This window comes from Apostichopus japonicus, chromosome 11 (assembly GCF_037975245.1).
Source record: "Apostichopus japonicus isolate 1M-3 chromosome 11, ASM3797524v1, whole genome shotgun sequence".
Taxonomy (NCBI): Eukaryota; Metazoa; Echinodermata; class Holothuroidea; order Aspidochirotida; family Stichopodidae; genus Apostichopus; species Apostichopus japonicus.
In genome coordinates this window covers 683,239-706,768 of record NC_092571.1, presented here as the reverse complement: position 1 = coordinate 706,768, position 23,530 = coordinate 683,239, and the positions used below count along the sequence as shown (strand labels likewise).

General features: G+C 37.5%; 1 protein-coding gene across 4 annotated transcripts in view; it reads left to right on the top strand.

The window, feature by feature from the left end:
- LOC139976305 (ephrin type-A receptor 4-like) overlaps positions 1-23,530 on the top strand; it is a 126,166-nt gene that overhangs the window by 99,979 nt on the left and 2,657 nt on the right. Inside the window, exons 5-16 of one of the 4 annotated variants that reach the window (XM_071984966.1) lie at positions 1,497-1,805; positions 4,612-4,850; positions 9,539-9,605; positions 9,845-9,956; positions 11,069-11,134; positions 11,788-11,838; positions 18,274-18,338; positions 20,328-20,465; positions 21,759-22,006; positions 22,212-22,415; positions 22,734-22,883; positions 23,250-23,437. In XM_071984966.1, coding sequence (XP_071841067.1) covers positions 1,497-1,805; positions 4,612-4,850; positions 9,539-9,605; positions 9,845-9,956; positions 11,069-11,134; positions 11,788-11,838; positions 18,274-18,338; positions 20,328-20,465; positions 21,759-22,006; positions 22,212-22,415; positions 22,734-22,883; positions 23,250-23,437 — 1,837 coding nt within the window. The remainder of the gene's footprint in view (positions 1-1,496; positions 1,806-4,611; positions 4,851-9,538; positions 9,606-9,844; positions 9,957-11,068; positions 11,135-11,787; positions 11,839-18,273; positions 18,339-20,327; positions 20,466-21,758; positions 22,007-22,211; positions 22,416-22,733; positions 22,884-23,249; positions 23,438-23,530) is intronic. The other 3 variants (XM_071984968.1, XM_071984967.1, XM_071984969.1) reach the window with 3 other exon arrangements.

Genomic DNA, 23,530 nt, shown 5'->3' with positions numbered 1-23,530 from the left:
CTGGAAGTATATTTTAAGTTTTAACCCATTTGGCATGTTGTGAGCTAAAATGTTACTCTTTCACTTCCTCGATGATCCACCCAGATTCCTCTTATTACATGGTTTCCAGTACAAGTGTGTGGGGAGATGGAGGGGTGGGGGCATTTCCAGAGATAACTTGTTCTAATGGGGAAGACAATAGTTTGCATTGCTTAATTGTTATTTCCCTGGCAGTATTAATAACTAAATATAGCTTTGTCAGTGATGGGAGATGTTTCTAAGGAAGGTTGGTTTTTCATCTTGTGATGGGAGATCTTTGTATTAAAAGGAATGTTGTTTTCTCATCGTGCAAAGTGCAGGAAATGAAAGATGAATAAACATGTAAGTTATACCCTGGCATGAAAACAGCAGCTGATGGTAGGAAGAGATGGTCTTGGCACCAGTTTAGTTCATTCTTGTTCTAGACAAAATAAATAACATTCTTCTCATTGTTTGATGTTCCTCTGCTGACTATGTGGGAATTGAGCAGTCTTACTCATTCTAGGAACCAATATTTCATCACCAGTTGTTAAATCTTTCAAAACAATATTGCTTTATGGTAAATATTTTGTAGCTCTGACATAAGAAAACAAACAGACTCCAGTTTGGTCTACACTTTGGTTAGTGTGGGTTCTTATGTAGTTTGTTGGGTTATATAAACTTTTGAAATGCCGGCTGCCGCTAGTGTAGCTTAGAGAAGAGGAAAGATTGAGAAGATGATCTTCTTGTCAAGGAAGGACCTTGAATTCTGTAATATTATGTAATATTTCTATGTAATATTATGTAATATTATTGTGTAATAGTGTTAATACAGTTGGCCCGTATTACCATTGTATCTGATTGACGCAGTCAACCTAAGCCATTCTTGCCCTTACCTTTGCGTGTTCATTGATCTTTCTATTGAATACATAAAAATGAAGGGTTTGTAACTTTCTATTAATTTGCAACAAGTTAAATTTTTGATTGCCCTATCGGTAGAAAAATCAGACTTTAGTACATGTATAGTGGTAGTGCTGTAGATAAAACGTTTAATACATCTTGCATTACCTGGCTGTTAGGTTAATTATTACAAGACTATTTTTAAAGTGGTTTGGCAAAGTTTTTGACAAACGGTGGAGAGAATGAAGGGTGGCAAGGAGGGGAGGGGGGGGGGGTGACAATACTCCTAACGTCCTTTTGGAGCTGTCAAATGGCTGTAAAGATTTTCTCTTGGTTTTTAGTGATATTATAATAGGTAAGACTTGAAGTAATCCTTGGCCTGCTTGCTTTCTTTTCTGATACTAAATGCCAAGCTATGCACACACATACACACACACACTAATTCCTTTAGCATCTGAGTAGGGTTCATTAGTAAGTTATAAACATGATCTTTAATGCTTAGAGAGGTTGTTGGCCTGTATTGACATCAGCTGCTAATGGTTTCACTTGTCTCGTCTTAATCACCGCTTTTAATTTGCCTTTTGTTTCTTTTCTGTCAGCTGCTCCTAGAGAACCTGTCAACCTCCAAGCAACTGTGGATGGAGAATCATCGGTAGTGACTCTGACGTGGGAGATGCTAGATGTAACAGGAGGTCGCAGTGATGTTACCTACTGGATAGAATGCTCTCTATGTCCAGTGGATGTTGCTTACTCTCCATCACAAAGAGACATACAAAACACAGAGGCAGTTGTTAGCAACCTTGATCCTCATACTACCTACCAATTTAAAGTCCACTCTCGCAGCGGCATCTCCGATCAAAGTGGGGAAGATTACTTTAGCACTGTCAATGCCACAACTCTGTCACCTGGTATGTTGTTCGTCGTACTCTTTTACAAGTCCAGTCAATGTAATTGTCCTTAATGTCAGCTTGCACGGTTTCCATGTTTCTAGCAAAGCAACCGAATCAGAATAGCTTTTTCTTGTAGCAATTAATTTTCATATTGCAAAAAGAACAGTAAATAGGAGAAACCCAAGTCAACAAAAGATGGATGGAAGCATTAACTTTGTTTTTTCCAGTATTTGCAATACAAATTTCGGTACCGAAATTGGGTTGGCAAAAAAACGGTTTCAGTACTGAAACCGGTTTCCCGTGCAAGCTTAGGTCCATGTAAACCTCCTTAGTAAATCCAATCCATGAACTTATCCTTTGATCTATCCGGTTGGTGTACATCTCCTTGATAAATCTGGTCCATCAATTTCTCCTCGATTAATCCGGTTCATGAATCTCTCCTTGATTAATCCGGTTCATTAATTTCTCCTTGATTAATCCGGTTCATTAATTTCTCCTTGATTAATCCGGTTCATAAATCTCTCCTTGATTAATCCGATTCATTAATTTCTCCTTGATTAATCCGGTTCATGTACGTCTCCTTGATCCACTCCATCCATGTAAACTTCTTTCATCAATCCAGTCAATGTAAACCCTCCTGACTCATCCATGGGCTGGACTGCTGGGTAATAAATGTTATAATCCCATGCTAGCATTGAGATGATCTAAGTACCATAATGCAGCACATCTGTATTGTGACATTAAAGATGGTTGCATCTCATGACTTCAGTTTGACTTCAGCTCAGTACTTAGAACAAACAGTTCCCCCATTCATCTTTTGACCATTTCAAACATTTGACACAGTTATAAACAAGTTTGGGGCTGGCTGTAAGTTTCTACCTCATCTTAACAGTTTAAAAATGCTTGATATTTCTTTCCATCATAAATTACAAACCTTTTATGGGGGACTCTGCCAGACATTTGTATGGCTTTGTAATCCAAATTTCTAGCCATAACTTATGGGAGATGTTTAGACATTTGTGAAATAGATAAATCGCTTGGAATTTGGAGGATAGTAAAATTCCATGCTCGCACATTCGTCTCGGAGCATTTGTCATTGTTAAAATAGATAGTGGCTGTCAGGAATGTGAATCATACCCATGACTGCTTTCCTGTCAAACGTTTCTCAAGAAAGAAAACATCTTACCGATGCATTACCCTATGTAAGCAGTAAAACAAGGAATCATTGCTCAAAGAAGAAAGCAGAGAGCAGTAAAACAAGGAATCAATGCTCAAAGAAGAAAGCAGAAAGCAGTAAAACAAAGAATCAATGCTCAAAGAAGAAAGCAGAGAGCAGTAAAACAAGGAATCATTGCTCAAAGAAGAAAGCAGAGAGCAGTTAAACAAAGAATCAATGCTCAAAGAAGAAAGCAGAGAGCAGTTAAACAAAGAATCAATGCTCGAAGATGAAAGCAGAAAGAAACACTGCATTGAGCATTGATTTTCCTGAAGGATCATTTTATGAACTAAGGCTGCTTCTACCATTATATCTGAATGTAGGCCATATATATGTACATAAATTCTCCGCATTGGTCGTAGTAAACGTTCATGAATAACTTGCCATAAATTTCATCCAAGTTCATGTATTAGACCTTCTTTCCAGTGCACTACATTTGCAGACTTTACTATGTCTTTTAAAGCAGCATTCGGTGTAAACCTTTAGTAAAATTTCATAACAAAATGCCATTGCTTGACTTGACTCTATCAGTGGTTTTAAATGACCAAAACTCTAATTTGGGCTTTTCAGGTGGTGCATTAATATGATGCACAAAATTACCTGGGCTGCAAAATGTCAAGAATCTAATGGAATCTTTCGTTGCTTATCAAAAGATAGTTTGGTCAATTTGATAACTGTTTAATCCAATATTTACAGACTATTTTCATTGTTCCTCCTGCAAGTTATTTCAGTAATCTATTTTGTTTTCAGGGAATCTTGTGACAAAGTTAATGCAAAATACTGTTGTAATTAAGGATCATATAGCTTTACTTGTCAACCTGCTGATTACTGCAATGTCCAATGTTGGTGAAGATATTGCTGGTTCAGTCCTTAACAGTACAGAATGTTGGACACATTTACAAAAAACATCTCTAATATTTTAGACTAAAATTAATAGTTCTAAAATGAAGTCACGATTTGCTCTATTTTGCATTGGGGCTTCTTTGTATACTTGCATGACTATAAATTACTTTCTGCGCGAGGAGGTGGAAGTCTTCCAAAAATACGAAGGTCTGTGTTTATCAATATTCTTTAAAAGGCTCCCTTCCCTTGCTTTGTTAGTATCCCATGCATTAAGTAATGAGACTGTAAATTTACACTTTGAGTTATTAAAGAAGCTTGGGTATAAATCTTAAGTTGGCATGTTATCTGTTATCTTACAATCGTTCATTTTAAAGTAGTCTTTCTCCTGACTCCTTGTTTGTTTTCTCATTTAGGAGTTATGATCAATACACTATTTATATTTAATGACTCCCTCAGTAGGGGAGTGGCAGTTTCACTGATGAGAGAACACTTCTTCTCTGCCATGTTATTCTGAGGTAATAGATTGTAGTTTGGTCATGTTTAAGGTTAATTACTTGAATGATCATTGGCTCCATAAAATCAGGTTTAGAGTTTGTACATTGTCATGTAAAGTGTTCCAATCCCTTCCCCCTCTCCCCCAACCCCTTCCATTTCTCTGTCATTATCATTGCATCAATAAATACCTTTACAATTCATTTTTTTCGCTCCTTGATTTCAAGGAACTAATTTTTAATGTGATTGAACCTATGAGATTTTTTTCAACAGTACCATCAAGTCCAAGAAACGTTATGGTCATTGAGAAAGATTCAACTGAGAATACTGTCCAACTGCAGTGGCGTCAACCCTTGTACACAAATGGTGAGATTGATGTCTATGAGATCCGCTATCGTCCTAGTGATGAGACAGTGGACAAGAGCAAGTATCAGTACAAGACATCTCAAGGAAGAGATCAGGAAGTGAAAACAATGGAGGGACTCTTACCCGGAGTGGAATACATCTTTGAGGTAAACAAGTGTGAATAATGTATTGAGAAAAAACTACTATGTTAGTATTGGAAAAGGCCAGAAGGTATCCATAGATCTGCATGATGGTTACAATTTGTAATGATAAATTGGTCATTCCCTGTCCCATGTTCTGCTTGAAAGGATATGAATTTTTTCATTTTTTTTTAATTTCAAGTAATTTGTGCATTTGTTATGAAAGAATTACCCCCTCTCTCCCCCAAAATAAATTTATATGAATCCATTGGGTTAACCTAATTCCCATTTGGTCTGAGAGAGCCAGGGAATTTATAACTTGGTAAAGGCTAAATTATCCTTAATTTCTCCTATGCAAACACCGTTGGTATCAACCTACCATGCCTACAAGCTGGTAGTACTCTCGCACTGAACCCCCAATGATCCTCTATGGTCTCTTCTCTCTGAATGTATCTGAGGAACTATCCATATGGCCCTTAGAAGCATCTGTGATGTAACTTATAAATAGACAATGATTTCATCATAGAGTCAATTGCTGATGTCATTACCAGCTGTTTGGGTGTGAGTTATTTAAAGTCATGCTGTTGTTATACTTGACAAGGAATCTGTGCCGCAATAAGATTGCTCTGTGAAGATGGCAACAGTTTTCACTGCTTGACGTCCAGTTCTACTTTCTTTCTGCTTGAGGGAAGATCATGATCAACGCTACATTAACTTTTATTGATCGATAGTGGTCATAAATCAGAGATCTGCAGCAGATTGCTACTGCAGACTGCTCTGGCTGTTTGATAACCTTACATACAGGCTGCTACTGCAGGCTGCTCTGGCTGTTTGATAACCTTACATACAGGCTGCTACTGCAGGCTGCTCTGGCTGTTTGATAATCTTACATACAGGATACTACTGCAGGCTGCGCTCTGGCTGTTTGGTAACCTTACATACAGACTGCTACTGCAGGCTGCTCTGTCTGTTTGATAACCTTACCTACAGGCTGCTACTGACTGCTGCTCTGTCTGTTTGGTAACCTTACATACAGACTGCTACTGCAGGCTGCTCTGGCTGTTTGGTAACCTTACATACAGGCTGCTACTGCAGGCTGCTCTGGCTGTTTGATAACCTTACATACAGGCTGCTACTGACTGCTGCTCTGTCTGTTTGATAACCCTACATACAGGCTGCTACTGCAGGCTACTCTGGTTGTTTGGTAACCTTACATACAGGCTGCTACTGACTGCTGCTCTGGCTGTTTGGTAACATTACATACAGGCTGCTACTGCAGGCTGCTCTGGCTGTTTGGTAACCTTACATACAGACTGCTACTGCAGGCTGCTCTGTCTGTTTGATAACCTTACCTACAGGCTGCTACTGACTGCTGCTCTGTCTGTTTGGTAACCTTACATACAGACTGCTACTGCAGGCTGCTCTGGCTGTTTGGTAACCTTACATACAGGCTGCTACTGCAGGCTGCTCTGGCTGTTTGATAACCTTACATACAGGCTGCTACTGACTGCTGCTCTGTCTGTTTGATAACCCTACATACAGGCTGCTACTGCAGGCTACTCTGGCTGTTTGGTAACCTTACATACAGGCTGCTACTGACTGCTGCTCTGGCTGTTTGGTAACATTACATACAGGCTGCTACTGCAGGCTGCTCTGGCTGTTTGATAACCTTACATACAGGCTGCTACTGACTGCTGCTCTGGCTGTTTGGTAACCTTACATACAGGCTGCTACTGCAGGCTGCTCTGGCTGTTTGGTAACCTTACATACAGGCTGCTACTGACTGCTGCTCTGGCTGTTTGGTAACATTACATACAGGCTGCTACTGCAGGCTGCTCTGGCTGTTTGATAACCTTACATACAGGCTGCTACTGACTGCTGCTCTGGCTGTTTGGTAACCTTACATACAGGCTGCTACTGCAGGCTACTCTGGCTGTTTGGTAACCTTACATACAGGCTGCTACTGCAGGCTGCTCTGGCTGTTTGGTAACATTACATACAGGCTGTTACTGCAGGCTGCTCTGGCTGTTTGATAACCTAATATACAGGCTGCTACTGCAGGCTGCTCTGTCTGTTTGATAACATTACATACAGGCTGTTACTGCATGCTGCTCTGGCTGTTTGATAACCTTACATACAGGCTGCTACTGACTGCTGCTCTGTCTGTTTGATAACCTAATATACAGGCTGCTACTGCATGCTGCTCTGGCTGTTTGATAACCTTACATACAGGCTGCTACTGCAGGCTGCTCTGTCTGTTTGATAACCTTACATACAGGCTGCTACTGCATGCTGCTCTGGCTGTTTGATAACTTACAAACTGGCAAGACATGCGCTACCTGAGGCTTGGGAAACAATTCACCAGCAGTCTGTTATTGTGTTCCACTACATTTACTGTAGTAGAAGATAACAGGAGAATAGAGCAGTGCCCCAACTAGAATATGAAACTATAACAAAAATAGCTGATTACCATGGCATTTAAGGTTGTACTTTCATCCACGGCCAGAATTGTGTGAATATTACAACACATGATATTGCTAATGATGTTATGATTTCATTCCCAAGGCAACTTTATTGAATTATACAATCACTATGGTGACACATTTATCATGTAAATAAGTCTCACATTGGTTCAGTCTCTGTTTTTGTACTTCTTGTTTTCTAACTACCTTTATATATAATACGCAAGAACTAGCTGCAGTAGTAAGAGCTACTCTACACAGATTTCTCTATGCAGCATCTGTATTCTTATCATTTGTTTCCTCCACATCCGTTTCTCAAAGCTTGACAGTGATTATTTTGCTGCCAAGATCAGCCAGCTATCAGGTTTTTTCTCTGCTTCCGTACAAGTAAATCATTTGCTGTCATCTTTGATATTTTTGATAGTTTATGAAAAACCAGGAAGCATGATAATTATTGTAAACTATCCAAAGTGCCATCAAGAGGAAGTTTACTGTGTGGTTGATGAGTCTTTCACAATGCATGTCTAATTAAAGGACAACTGATCCTGCAGTAGCAGCTAGAAGAATATACACGTAATAAATAAAGAATCCAAATCTGAGAGTTGAACATAGTAGTCAAGCTGAAATATTATGGCCAGAGCTGCTTGTCATATTGGAAGATGTGATTGGTCTTTGGAGGCATGACTTCCAGCAGTTAAATGACATTTGAAATGTTAAAAGTATTATCACTGGGCTGATTGTTATATTGAAGTGGGGTGGATGTGATACTTGGAAGGATCTCTTCCAGGAGTTTAACTTTAAAAGTAAAGGAATATGAAGTGCGAATGATGTTAAGGTGACGTCTAGACTTTTGGATAATTGGATGGCCATGGAATCTGATGGAAACATACATTTGTTCCCTAAGGACACTCAATGAAAACAAACTTAAATGAAGGGTGGACTGAACTGTAACTGAGGTTGTTTAGTTGCATGGCAACAGGTTAGATACATGAAGACCTGTAGAATTGGTAAATGGGGGTGGGACAGGGGTTGGATTGGGGCCCCCTCCCATTATCTACTCACAAGCTGACTTGTTTGGCAGCATAAGACACTGTATCTTCCAATGTAAAACCATGTCTATGCAGCATATACCCCCTGTGTATTATACCATGTAAACTGAAAGTTGTGATATGTTGTCAATTATCAAATGTTTTGGAAAATTAAGGTTCAGCCTTTTCTAAACTGGACTTTGAACAAGCTGATCTGTTACACGTTCAAAATATAACAGTTATCAAAGCAACTTTCACCTATTGCGTATCTATAGTGAAAAGTTCATCAACTAAAAATCTGGAAAATAATATCATTGATAAAAAAATGTGTACTGAAGGACAGCAAAATGTCTTTTAAACTCCTTAAATTAGTTAGATTGTGAAAAGTGGAACCCATGTCATATAGCAAATACCCTGGCAGCATAATCAGACATGAGATTCTTAGACACTTAGTTTCTTGTTCGTCAAAGAACTATACGATACTATTGTTCATGTCTGTCACAAGGATTCAGAACCAGTTGGCAGTTTTTCCTCAGTGAAATGTTGTGAAATGTAGCTTTGATTCTTATCATATCAGCTATAAAGGCTCTGGTGTCAATAATTCATGGATTATTAATAAAGGAACCGAATTTGGAATATCCAGGTTTCAGCTTATTAAATAGTTACGTGATTTGTAGTGAATTTGCATAAACATGTTTGTACAGCAGGAGATTTTCATGTTTTTAAACGTTAGGCTTTCTCATAGTGAATATGCATTGTCCTTCAGCCTATGGTGGTAACTAAACAAATGCAGATAGCAGAGGTTTTGATAGTCTGTTCTGTTTTGCTAGAGCATTGCAGCATGGAAGCGTGTTACACCAAGTGATACTTCCATGGTAACTACAAATATCCATAAAAGAAGAAGAGAGGTTTCTCGTGAAGTTTTATAGTGCATGCAGTCTGCAGGAAGTATGTAAATCACAAAGTATTGACAGTTGCATACTTAAGTGTGAAAAGCAGTTAACTTTATTCATCCAATATTGCTACTTGAATTGAAAGTGTATACCAAAGTCACAATTCTCAACTTAGTTGTGACTCCTATGTCACTCTAACCCAAACCCCTCCTTCCCCTCCCCCATTTAACCCCATTTAACCCCCATAAATATCTCACATCCCATTTACTGATGTTGACAAAGATGGTCTTTGTAGTTTGATTTCACATTTTCTTATTGTCTTTAATTCGTAGGTTGCTGCCAATAATGAATTTGGAACTGGTGTGTACAGTCAACCACCAATCATTGTGACAACCAGAGGTAAGCCAAAGTTTGATTGTTTGCAGAGAGTGTTGCCTGAATAAGCCGCCATGTACTTGTTTAGACAAAGAAGAAATCATAGAAAGAGTTATTGGCCCGTTCCAGTGCTATATATATGTGTAGCTGCCTTAGTGTTACGATCTCATACATACAGTTACCATGGGCGTGAATCTCACATACAACCTTTCAAATATCCTAATCGGATTGAACTATAACAATGTTTGTTTCTTTGTACTCAGGTGGTGCTTACGACAACCCCCTGGCAACTGCCATCATTGCGGGTGCCATATCAGCCATCTTTATAATTGTTCTTTTGGTGGCAGCTGTCATCTTCCTCGTTTTCTGGCGAAGGTTTGTTGGTCAATTTAAGCAATTTACTTACCAGGTTGATGTCGTAGAAAGTACAAGTTTGTAGGACAGTGTCAGGAAGAAAGGGCAGGATTCTTTGTTCAAAAGTCTCATTGTAACTAATAAATTATTCATTGATTTCAAAAAATACTATCATCCAAAAAAATGCAAAGACGAAAGTAATTACCACAAAAATATATATTAATGTGCAAAGCTGTATATGTTCATGTTAGAGGAAAAAATGTCTATGATGAAGAGAGTGAAGTTAGTAGTGATTGTTGTAAAATACTCTGCAAGGATGACATTAATTGTCTGTATGTTTGTATCTTTGTCTTGTATTAATCATTTATTCCTGTCATACATGTACTAATTTAATAGACAGTCTTTTGTTGTTCTAGATCCACTGTAGTTACCTTTTAATCCTTGCAATGTTTCACTTTCTTCTATCTCATCTTCATCTTCATTCATTCTTAAATGAGTTTCTGCCTTCTCACCTCGACCGTAAATCTTTCCTGAATCTTGCACTGAAGTCGACAGAGCTAGGAAACTTGCAAACTGTGGAAGGTGGGGGGGGGTGGGGGAGTTTGTATGTGTCTAATTATAAGGGTGATCGGGTGAATTGGTTTACTTGGAGGATCTTTTAGTCAGCATAAAAATGAGATGGGTGGGAGGATAGGAGACTGGGTGCATTAACAAATATGAGTGATAGTTATAATATGAAACATAGTGGAAGCATAACCACGCATTGTCCCCTTCACATTTGCAAGATTTGATTGTTTCCGGCTGTGCACTGAAAGATAAATGCTCCTGGTGGCTGGCATTATATATGTGCAAACGTTCAATCTTCTTGAGTGTACTCTCTGTTGTCACTGTGGATACTTCCATCTCTTACCTCATCCCTCCCTGCCCCTCTCCCTTTAAGAAGGCAACAGACATTGGTGGAAGTCTTCTGATAAAGATTGGAGTAACGTTTTGAAATGTTTTCATAGGAGATAGGGAACATGGGTAGGAGGAAGACTGCTTGTATATTCCTTGGAATTTCGCTTTCTCTTCTGGGTGACGGCATTTATTTTGCATGAATCTTTGTTGATATTTTTTGTTTTGTTTGACCCCAGAAAAACCATCAAGGACTTACAGAGAACACTAGAGAAAAAGGGGAGCAATTCGAATGGCTTCCATCGGTAAACTTTGACCTTATTACAAAGTACTCTCCATCAGTAACAAGTGTCTCATGTTTAATATTCACATCAAATATTTGAAAAAAAACAACATAAAATCAAAATATTTACTCTTCCTTTTGCCTTCTGAAATAATTTCCCTTCCTTCAGCCATTTTTAATAATTTAGGTTGACAAGTAGGTGATGGTACACTAATACACAAAATGCTCAACATGATCAAACTTTCCAACATCTTAGGAAACATGTTGAGAAACTAAACTGGCAGCTACCAGGCTGACCAAAAATATACAACCATATAAAATAACAGCTGTCATTCCTATGTCTGGCTCAAAAATACCTAATTTTGTTTGTTTTTTACGTAAACCATGTGATCTCTTTTCCGTTCTTCTGCAGTTTGCATGCCATTTTCAGCTTTGTTCATGTCTTGTCATCTGCATGCTCTAATTAGTATAATTAGTTAATAGCAGTAGTTAACCTAGTTTATTAGGAAGAAAGATTGCAATGATTGGTGGTGTTTGGGTAAACGACTGATTCAGACCACTTCTCTCATTTGCTCGTTTCTTCATCTCCTCTACCATTCATTTTTTCTCAATCTCTCGTGTTCTTCTCTCCCGAAACTTTCAATTAACTGACCGACATTTTCTCCTGGTATGTAGACGGAAGGCCAACCAGCAGCTCTACTATAAGATTGCTACCACTGTTCCTAGGTAAATTCCATGTTTTCATCACCTCACGGTTGGAGAGTATCTTGCATTTAGCATGGATACGGTTTCAGTTTGGCTAATCTTGCAATTATTAAGACTGTCTTGTATTACTCTTGAGCAGATCAGATTCTTGGTAATTATAAAATGAACTTCATGACCACCATCGGTCATCGTCCATAAATGTCATCCTCAGTTTTCATCAAGTTAATCAACCTTTTTAGGGGTTGTTGTTCATAAGAATTGATTCTTTGCTACCTCTGTATACATTGATACAGGAAATAATATTAGGTTATAAACTAGTATGGCTTGAAAATGGGTTTCAAAATATTCCACATCTTATGGTTTTGTAAAGTGAAAGTTTTGAAGTAGGCTGAGACCTCCCTGCTTTGGGGAGGCTGGCCCTCAGATATTTCTATTGTTGTTTGATTTGCTTCACATCTGTCAGGACATGAGATGTCCATCACAGCTTATTCCCTCAAATAGAAATTCCAAAATGTCTGTGATTTTTTTTTTCATTATGCATGTCTGTAACAAGTCTGTTAAGTCGCAAGAGAAATGCTCTCCAACCAGCTGAAATATGAAACTTTGATATACTTTGATAGAAAACTTGATTATCATCTCTGGTTCACCTCCTATGTTTCCACAGTAGATCTACCCTTTGCACAAGTAGCCCTGCACAGTGCATGAATAAACACATCAGCTACCACCATCCTCCTCCACCACCACCACGCTCTGTCCTGTTTTGTCCATAATTTATTGTATATATTGTCAAGAAACAGCTTGGTGTCGCTAAACGCTATCTTCTGGTTAAGTTTAGCGATGGTACCCAATTACTTTCTTATTTTCAGTGTTCAAATATGCTGTGCTTATGGTTTGCCTGCAGGTTCTTTTTTACGTTGCACCATTTGTTTCCAGTATGTGGTGAAAGTATTCTTATAGAAGAACTAGCTGCAAATTTAGTACTGTACACAAAAACTATTGTGGAAACTGGGGTTTGACAAGGAGGGTTGTGGCAGGGTTTAGAATTGTCTTGAGTGGAGTTGATGCTGTTATTGTAGCCAGATGAGGAGAGCTTAGATTATTGCCTGGGTATTGTGCCTGATTTATATTACTATATTGTGGTCTTTGTTGGCCCTTCTCATCATGCTCTAATGACGGCTGGTACCTTTGTTGGCTATCATCATTTAAAACAGAAACTTGGTTATGTCTAATGGAAAGCTGTTGATTCTGAAAGGTAGATTGACGTAGGAAACTGAGATATCCCGTAAAATAGCTCCTTAAACATAATGCACTAATTGCGCTAAGCTGCTGAAAAACTGTGGCAATCGGTAGTAATGTGCTCCTAATTGTGTTTTTGCCTCTTAATTTCATAGTTAGTTGTTGTGTCTTGTTTCCATTCATTAGTCTAGAAGGATTATAAGCCTTCACAGTGCCTCCATCTCAAGGCATTGTCCGTTGAATATCTTGCTAGTTATCAAAATGTGCAGTGCTAGCAGTTATAATTCCATTAATAAGGGATGTTCTAATATGAGGACATGTCTAGTGGCAATGATACTGCTGCTGACAATAATGTAAACATTGCAATGGATCACCAGATTCTATCTAACAATCAATCTCATTTGGGGTTTCATGTTAGAAAGTAGCATTAGGGTTTAATATAGTGAAATGTTTGTAAAATGTTAGAGGTATGTTACTATGTTGTTGTGCCCTCATATAATAGTTTGTCTATAATTCTAGTGTAGAGTAGCTTATAGCAATGGAAAGAAACAAACACGCTCACCTTTCTGGCTAACAGTATTTTTGGTGCTCACAACTTGATAATTAGAAACTGCATAGTGTAGATGTACATAACAACCAAACTGTCTGACTGTTAGGCACAGAACCTACATACAGTTGTGCATTCAGGTTGTAGAAATGTGGCAGATGCTAGATCAATGGATGGCACAGAACTGTAACTTTCACATTCTTGTAGGTCCAATTGCTGCTCTCAGAGCATAGATTAAAGAATTGCATTGAACTGCAGAAATGATTAAGCAGCAAAATAATGATGGTTTCCTTTGTATTGTAACATAAATGCAAATGATTTCTTATGTAGTCTAGCAACACGCAAGTGTTATTCATTGTCATGTCGCATACATAAACATGGTTTTCTTTCTATTGATGCATACAAATGTTTTTTTTTTGTGCTGTAGCATATATACAAATGGCTTTCTACGTATTGTACCATGCATACAAATGATTTCTTATGTAGTCTAGCAACATGCAAACTTGTGATTTTTGTTGTCATGCCACATACATTAAAATGGTTTTCTTTGTATTGTACCATGCATACAAATGGTTTCCTTTGTATTGTAGCATATATACAATGATTCCTCTGTATTGTACCATGCATACAAATGATTTCTTATGTAGTCTAGTATACACAAATGGTTTCATAGTAGTATAGCATACACACAAATGGTTTCCTTTGTATTGTAGCATATATACAATGGTTCCTCTGTATTGTACCATGCATACAAATGATTTCTTATGTAGTCTGGTATACACAAATGGTTTCATCGTAGTATAGCATACACACAAATGGTTTCCTTTGTATTGTAGCATATATACAATGGTTCCTCTGTATTGTACCATGCATACAAATGATTTCTTATGTAGTCTAGTATACACAAATGGTTTCATCGTAGTATAGCATACACACAAATGGTTTCCTTTGTATTGTAGCATATATACAATGGTTCCTCTGTATTGTACCATGCATACAAATGATTTCTTTATGTAGTCTAGTATACACAAATGGTTTCATCGTAGTATAGCATACACACAAATGGTTTCCTTTGTATTGTAGCATATATACAATGGTTCCTCTGTATTGTACCATGCATACAAATGATTTCTTTATGTAGTCTAGTATACACAAATGGTTTCATCGTAGTATAGCATACACACAAATGGTTTCCTTTGTATTGTAGCATATATACAATGGTTCCTCTGTATTGTACCATGCATACAAATGATTTCTTTATGTAGTCTAGTATACACAAATGGTTTCATGGTAGTATAGCATACACACAAATGGTTTCCTTTGTATTGTAGCATATATACAATGGTTCCTCTGTATTGTACCATGCATACAAATGATTTCTTATGTAGTCTGGTATACACAAATGGTTTCATGGTAGTATAGCATACACACAAATGGTTTCCTTTGTAATGTAGCATATATACAATGGTTCCTCTGTATTGTACCATGCATACAAATGATATGTAGTCTAGTATACACAAATGGTTTCATCGTAGTATAGCATACACACAAATGGTTTCCTTTGTATTGTAGCATATATACAATGGTTCCTCTGTATTGTACCATGCATACAAATGATTTCTTATGTAGTCTGGTATACACAGATGGTTTCATCGTAGTATAGCATACACACAAATGGTTTCCTCTTTATTGTACTGTCATACAAATGGTTTCCTTTGTAGTCTAGGATACACACATGGTTTTCTTTGTATTTAAGGATACACACAAATGATTTTGCTTTGTATTTTAGCTTACAGAAAAATGATTTTGAATTTAACAAACATGACAAATAATTTGTTGTATTGTACGTAGCATACATACAAGTTGTTGCACTTTCTTCAAGTATTCATGCAAGTAGTAGTTTGCTATATATGTTCTAAGTTTACTCAGAAATTGGTTCTCAATAGGTTGTATTTCAAAGAGATTGCTTAGCTACAAGCCAATTTCATTTGCATGAAGTTGCTCCACTGGGTTTATCTAATCAAGCACCGACAACAACGACCACCATCGCCTCCCGTTTGCTACTACTACTGATGATGTGGTTGTGTGCACTCCATCTCTTTCCTTATCACAATCTCTCATCTCTGTGAAAGCTGTAACAAGTTTGACTGACACTTATTTATGTAATCTTAACAGAAGCACTTGAAGGGGCCTGCAAGAATTGTTAGTGACTCACTGAGGCTCACTAGCTTGGTAAAGGGTTTTAGCCGTTCGTTCAGTTGTCTATGATACTCCCCAAGGAGATTTCTTGGTTTTGATTATCTTATGGTATTTGCAGATGTATCTTCCAATCATGTTTTCTACAAGAACGTCACCGAATTTCCCTAAAGATTTCACATTAGTAATTGTGTCTTTTTCCAGATAATGGTTGCCAAGGAAGGATGAGGTTTGATGCAAGACATGCAGGATAAGATTAGCTGAATTGGAAAATCACTGTAATTGTAGAATCATTTAGTCACATGACCATCACTACAAAATAGAAATTCTTTAGCTGAATAACCTCTAAGATTGAATGAAGCATTTATTATCAATAAATTGGCAATAATTATATGACTGTGTCGTAAATAGTTAGGCTACTTAAAGTTACATGTATTCAGTGTCTTACAGTGTTACACACATAAGAGTTGACTAGGACCAGGTATCATATAGAAGTGAGAAGAGTTATTCACTTTGTAAGGAAAGTATGACCAGCAATTTGACTGCTACATGAGTATCAGACTAGCTTTAAATGTGACCTTAACATTGCTAGTGAGTGTAGTAAGTATGGTGACCCTGTGACAGTTCTCCATGACAAAGAAGATAATAGAACTACAGTTATTACAGTGGTGCACATTAATTCCTACATTGTAAATATCACAACCTCTGGGAAAGATTTGAAATTTCTAATCAATCTAAGGTCGAAAGAATAGAGCAAAATGTTAAGAGAAATGAAGTAGATCAATGCTAGTGTGTGTTTGTTACATCAAACTTCAACAATCCAACTATCAATAGCTTTAAGGAAGACTTGGACCAAGATTCTTAGCTGTGTGTCGTCTTTGGTAATCATTGCAATCATGATGGCAACCATGTGTATATGTGATGTTGCTTGTAGACACAAATATTTCAGAAAGGGAACATTGGATGGCTCTCAGGATATTTATGTGGGTGTCCCATATGAGGTTGAAGATGTCTTTAGTAGAGGTCAATGTTCATTTATGGTCAACAGAGGTGAAAATGTGAAAACCTTGTAAACACTATATATCAGGTAGAGATTCTTGGATGAATCTCATATTTACAATATAGAGTCCTCACATCATGTAGATGAAGCCTACTGTATTCATTATAGCTCAAAGGTCATTTGACATCAGCAGAGGTCAAATCCTGAAAATCTTGTAAGGATATCAGGAGTTCTCACAATAAATGCCAATACCTACAATGTTTTTGTGGAGTTCGAATGTCAATTAAACAGAAAAATCTGTGGAAACCCTTTTGAAGAAAGGAACCTTCAGATAACAGATGCGTTAAAGATGTAGCTAATGATGTCATTGGAACATCAATGCAATTATGTAAAAATATCTAGTTTGCTGAATGACATAGTTACTTGAATCCAGAGTTTGTTAAATTATTTCTTAAGTCTTGCCCATGGAGTTCCTCTCTCTGATGTCCACAAGGCCTCTTTTACTGTGTCTACTATATTGAACCATTAGGCATAGTTAAGTACTGTGACATACCCTAATGACCCCCCCCCCCCCCCCATTGTTCATTCTTCAATGTCAATATATTCTGCAGTGTGGTGTGTCCTCAAGTCTGTCCTGTGCCTTAGGTAACAGTATTACCTATACATATTGATGAATGTTTAACTAATTCTTTTTTAGGGGGCTGGGGGAAGGGGTGGGGTTAGGGGTGGACTTTTTGTTTGTACGATTGTTGTACAGTTGATATGTTCAGTTTGTAATAATATCTGTGCCTCATCAACTCCTTCTAGCACCCCCCATAAAGTGCCCCCCCTGGAAGAAAGTCCTGGCCAACTTTGCATCAATATCCATTATTAATGTCATTTTTTGTCTCCAAGAACACCAAAAAAATGAGTTCTGTCTCATGTATTTTCATTTGAAAGTCAAATGCATAACAAGCAGCTCGCTTTACAATCCTGTTTCATTAAATTCATCAGAAAAAACTCATGCAATCAAATTTGGTATTCCTCCTTCTTTATATATTGATTTGGAGGAAGGGGAGGGGCAGGGTGAGGTGAAGAATAGCAAAGAAACTTAAGCGAGGAAGAATTGTTTTGAATATTAAATATTTGTAATAATGCAAGATTGTATTGTGAGATGAGGTTTAATGTTGTTTGAGTCTCTTTGTTCCGTATAAAGAGTGATATGTTTGTCATTTCTTGGACGGTAATCATCAAAATACAAGAAAGCTGTGAGTATTGCAAATATAGTCTGAAACATCAGTAAGATTGTGCAGTGAATGTTTGTTAACAAATACAGAAATGATAAATAACTGATACAGTATTTTACAGGCTTCATACACTTTGAAAGTTGTATGTTTGGAAAGGTCCTTGAGCTATGCATCATTTCCAGTGAGATACATTTCAGGCTTACTATTGTGATTATGTTTAACTATTTACATCTCTTGATTTCTACCCATAGAAATAAAGAAATGCCAACGATGGAAGATGGAACATTGGTTTACTCCAATGGACTGAATGGAGAACGTAAGTCATTTCTCTATGTTTCTGATCAGACTGCCTTTGTAGCTCTCACCACTGAAGGCAATCTCAATGCAGTGAAATGGTGTTGATAAAGTCACTACAATAAGGTTACATCTGCAAATATGGAATAATGACCATTCACTCGCTGATGTATGCCAGTGCTTTATTTCATGTGCACTCATATTGTTGAGGTGACCCATTGAACATATCTACAGTTAGATACAATGACATTGTCATATTGTTGAGGTGACCCATAAACCATATTTACAGTTGCAGATAAATGACATTGTCATATTGTTGAGGTGACCCATAAAATATATTTACAGTTGCAGATAAATGACATTGTCATATTGTTGAGGTGACCCATAGAACATATCTACAGTCAGGGATTAATAAAATGACAAGAAACATTTTCATTGCTTAATGGACTGCTGGCAATATGCTACTAGGTTCAAGTTGTAATTAAATTATGATTGGCAGTTCAAATGATGTAGCTTTGAATGCAGTGTTCCTGGTGTTCAGTTCCCCTCATCCACTATTTTGAGTTTTGTAGCCAATTGAATGAAGTTTCTATGTCTGGGATCAGATTCAACTGTGTCCTATTAGTCATTCAGTAAACTCTCCCTCCTGCTATTTTGAAAATTCAAATTCCAAAAGATGATTTTAAAGTGGATGGTTTTTTCTAACTACAAATACAAAGCGTCATTGAAAAATAAAAGAATTTGTGAAATGTTGCTGAGGTCGTTGACTGGCATAGATGGAAGGTAAAATGTATAGAATTGCGAGAGTAGTGGGAAAGAAAGTTTTATTTTGAATAAAATGATGACTCAATTGGGGGTAGGGAGGCCCCGATCTTTAAAAGATCTTAAAGAAAATAGATTTATTGATTAACTGAGATTAACTTCATGATAGAACACTGCCTTGGTCAGACATAAACACCATCTGCAAATATCTATTGGTTATTTCTTCATGTCTAGATTCACAAAATGTTGTAGTTTTATTATTTTTGCATGTGAGTGTGGCAATGAGTTGTAGCAGCAGATTTGTTGCTAGTATTCTTTGTTATTGATATCTGGCCTCATTATGGAGAATGGTTGTTGGTATCTTTGACTGATTAAGGTGTTTTTACGATAAAAGTTCAATTGCAATCTGCACCATCTGTAGTAGAATAATAGTGTTGGAGGAAAGTAGGCCAGTTCTCATTGAAAAGAAGGAATTTCCACAATTCTGACTACATTATCTTATCACGTGATATCAATGTCTCAGGTGTTGTTGTAACTATAGAAATACCTTTGTAAATGTTTAACAAGACTGTCATGGTCAAAGGAAATGTTATCATTTATGTCCAGTACACTGAAATTGTCATCAGTACTACATTAATTATGTGTCTTTGATAGGTTCCTTCAAAAATTGCTCCATTTGTGGCATCCTATAGATGGCTAATGTAACAAATATAATCAATATTACTGAAATAGCACATCAGAGTTTCATCAGAATTTCATTTTCTCACAAAAATGTATTCATATCTCCCCATTGATCTTACTGTTATAGGCAAATTGTTGCCTTTATTTTGTTGGCAGAAAGATGTGGCTTTTTGCAGGCATTTTGATAAGAGTCACGTATGGCTGTGACTTCTGTGTCAGTTTTAAATAACAATCATAGAGAAGGGGTAGGCTTGCAGCAGGGATACTTACCTGTGAAGTTCTCCATGTTCTACCTTTCTATATAATAACAGCTTTACTATTATGAAATACTAGCTGTAATGAGAGAATAAATTTCAAAGTGTGGCAGCTTCATGTAAGAGTACAGGTTGTCAAAAGGAGGTCTCTGTGGGGTGATGATTATATGGTTGTATGGATTAGATACTATGACATCACAAAACTGTGGTTAAATTAAGCTTGCACAATGAATGTATTACCTCCAGCTGTAATATTAATAATGTTCTATGATGTACTGTAGGATGTAACTTGTATTGTTTTGGATCCCTTACAGCTGTCCTGCTTCCCCATATCACTAAAGTTCGGGCTTATGTTGATCCGTCCACCTATGAGAATCCTGATGAGGCTGTCAAGGAGTTTACGTCAGAGATTGATTCCAGCTGTATCAGGATCTTAGATGTTATTGGTGGAGGTAAGATCCTGTACTTTCTGTACCCCCCCCTCCCCCCCCTCCGACCTCTATATGAATGGTATGTGAGCAAACAGTAGATTCCCAACAGCCTTCCATGTAACAAAAGAATCAAAATAAAATTTTGTTGATGAATGTCCAAGCATCAAGGACACATCCCATCTTAATAATTGCTACATTACAAAATTAAATTTCACAACAAGTCACCGGTCACAGAAAGGCTTGTAATTAAAGAAGATACAAACCCAACCAATATCATTGATCTATGAGAAGTGATAATTGTGATAAACAACATCACCAAAACAGCTAAGAAATACCTTGTTTAGAGAAATCAAAGCTTCCATTTTTGGTCTTAGTCTTATTTATTACAAAGTTTATTTTCTCAAATGGAAAAGACTTTTGCAAATGGAGGAGTTTGAAATATTAAACTCTTGAGTGTCTGAATGATGGCATTTGTTGCAGTGTCCTCACTGTTTAACATTTCTACCTTGAAAATATGCAAGGAAAATGAAGACGAAGGTAGCAAAGCCTAGTGGCACTGGGACATCACAGACATCTTCAAGACATGGTTGGTAAACTAAAATAGCTGCCAAATGAAGCAAGAGTTTCTTAGTCGTTTGGGGATTTGTTCACCACTGAAGTTTCTAACATATAAAGCTTGAGATAATAGTTGAGTTTCTGTGTCCTTCACTATGTGGCAGAGACTGAACTTACACTGTTTCCAGCCCCAGCCTAACTCTTTAGTACTTTTGCTAGTGCCATTTCCAACAAGAAAACTTAGGGAATGATAAATTCATGCATCAAGCCAATTTGCATTTAGTTTTGGGGTCTAAAGAATATGAAAGATTGAGGATTGGGAAATGATCGTGTATGCCTCAAGGATCAGCTGACAATTTGGTATTTGAGAAAACTCCCTATGCAAACATTGCTTACTCTGGATCAGACTAGGCTGTTAATCAGTGCAATATTACTACTACTACAAGAATACAAAATCACATGGTGACAGGATGCATAGTGCACATATGTTGAACAACGCAGGTGTTATCAGCTTAATACGTAGAAAGAACAGCTGGATCAGATTAACCCTCTTCAGACCATTGAATCATGGAACACTGCAAAGTTTGGCCTCGTTTTGAAAATGTTTTCAAGAAGAATAGAAAAAAAATTGGAAATTGTCTCAAAAATAAGATATGCTGTACATGCCTGTTGAGCTTTGTTACCCAGAAACACCACTTGCAATACTTGTCCAAATGTCTGTCTCATAGATTGATATTTTAGTTTACTCTTCCAATTAAGGTGAATTTGGAGACGTTTGCAGTGGAATCATATGGATGCCAGATAAAACCACCAGAAATGTGGCTGTCAAGACCCTTAAAACTGGAGCTACTGATAAAGACCGGGCAGACTTTTTGGCAGAAGCATCGATCATGGGTCAGTTTGATGACCCGAATGTAATCAGACTACTGGGTGTTGTCACCAAAACAAGACCAGCAATGATTGTGACAGAATTTATGGAGAATGGCTCTCTGGATAAATTTTTAAGGGTGAGTAGATGAGCAATTTTTACTTCAAAAATGGTGATAACGAATTTTGATTCCCTCTGTATGAATCAGATAAGACTCCCTTTTGCAATAAATGGGACCTTGAAAAGTGTGAAACGCTGAGAGACTGACTATGGCAATCGAGGGTTTAGATTGAATACACAAGTTTAATTTAGGCATTAAAATGTAATTGTTGATCTTTACTTAGGAGAACGATGGTAGATTTACCATTACGCAGCTGCTAGGTATGATGCGAGGTGTTGCATCAGGAATGCGCTATCTCTCTGAAATGAACTACGTCCATCGTGATCTGGCTGCCAGGAACATCCTTGTTAATGAACATCTTGTCTGTAAAGTGGCGGACTTTGGGCTTTCAAGGAGGAAAGAGGTTGATGGAGCCTATGAGACTAAGGTAAGATCAACATCTCTTGCTATGTTCAAATCAACTCCCCTGCTGTTCTGCTCGTAATATGAAGTTACTGGAATTGTTAAACAATTGATTTAGGCCTGCACTGCATTCAGTCTTAAGGGAACATTATAGACATTGCTCTATAGAAAACACTATGTAAGAAATTCTGTCTCATTAAGATATCCCTGTCTCGAATAATTTATATGTAGTGTTCTGACCAGGTGTATATGGAGAAGATGGAAATGTATTAAAATGGAAGCAACTTATGGTTATTCAATAACACCAATGTTAATGTACTTTTTTCGTTTCTTTTTCTGTTAGGGTGGCAAAATTCCCATCAGATGGACCGCCCCTGAAGCCATTGCCTATAAGAAATTCACCTCTGCGAGTGATGTATGGAGTCTTGGTATTGTCATGTGGGAAATAATGTCTTATGGAGAGAGACCATACTGGAACTGGCCCAACCAAGATGTAATTAGTCAGGCAACTTATCAATATTCAAAAATATATGAACTCCCGTCTGGGAATAATTTAATGTTCACATTTTTGTGTAGCAGTTTTTGAAGGTCCCTTTAAAAAAATTTGGTTCCTGTGCAAAGCACTGCTGTAAATCTGTGGACTTGTATAGCAATTTGACCACTTTGCATGGCTTTTACGATGCAATACCAGATTATTCCCATTTGGCATGTTTCTTATAACTTGTGCATGTAACCCTGACAAGTCTTGACAATTCATATATATACTTAAGATCAACCACCTACACTGTACTGAAGTCACCTTTCCCCAGTAATCTTATGATACCCACCTTAGTCATGCAATGCCATCTCTTTATTGCAGGTTATTAAGGCTGTCGAGAAGGGCTACCGTTTACCTCCTCCTATGGACTGTCCAGAAGCTATACATCAACTCATGTTGGACTGTTGGCAACGAGAGCGGAATCACAGGCCAACTTTCTCTACCATTGTCTCAACACTAGACCGTCTCATCAGGAATCCAAATGCCTTGAGGTGCCTAGCCAAAAATGAGTATGTATCTGGTCACAGGGTAACATGCAAAGAATTAATAAAATATGTTTTTGTAATGTTGCAAGGAAGCACAGCATGAAAAAAGACTTTCTG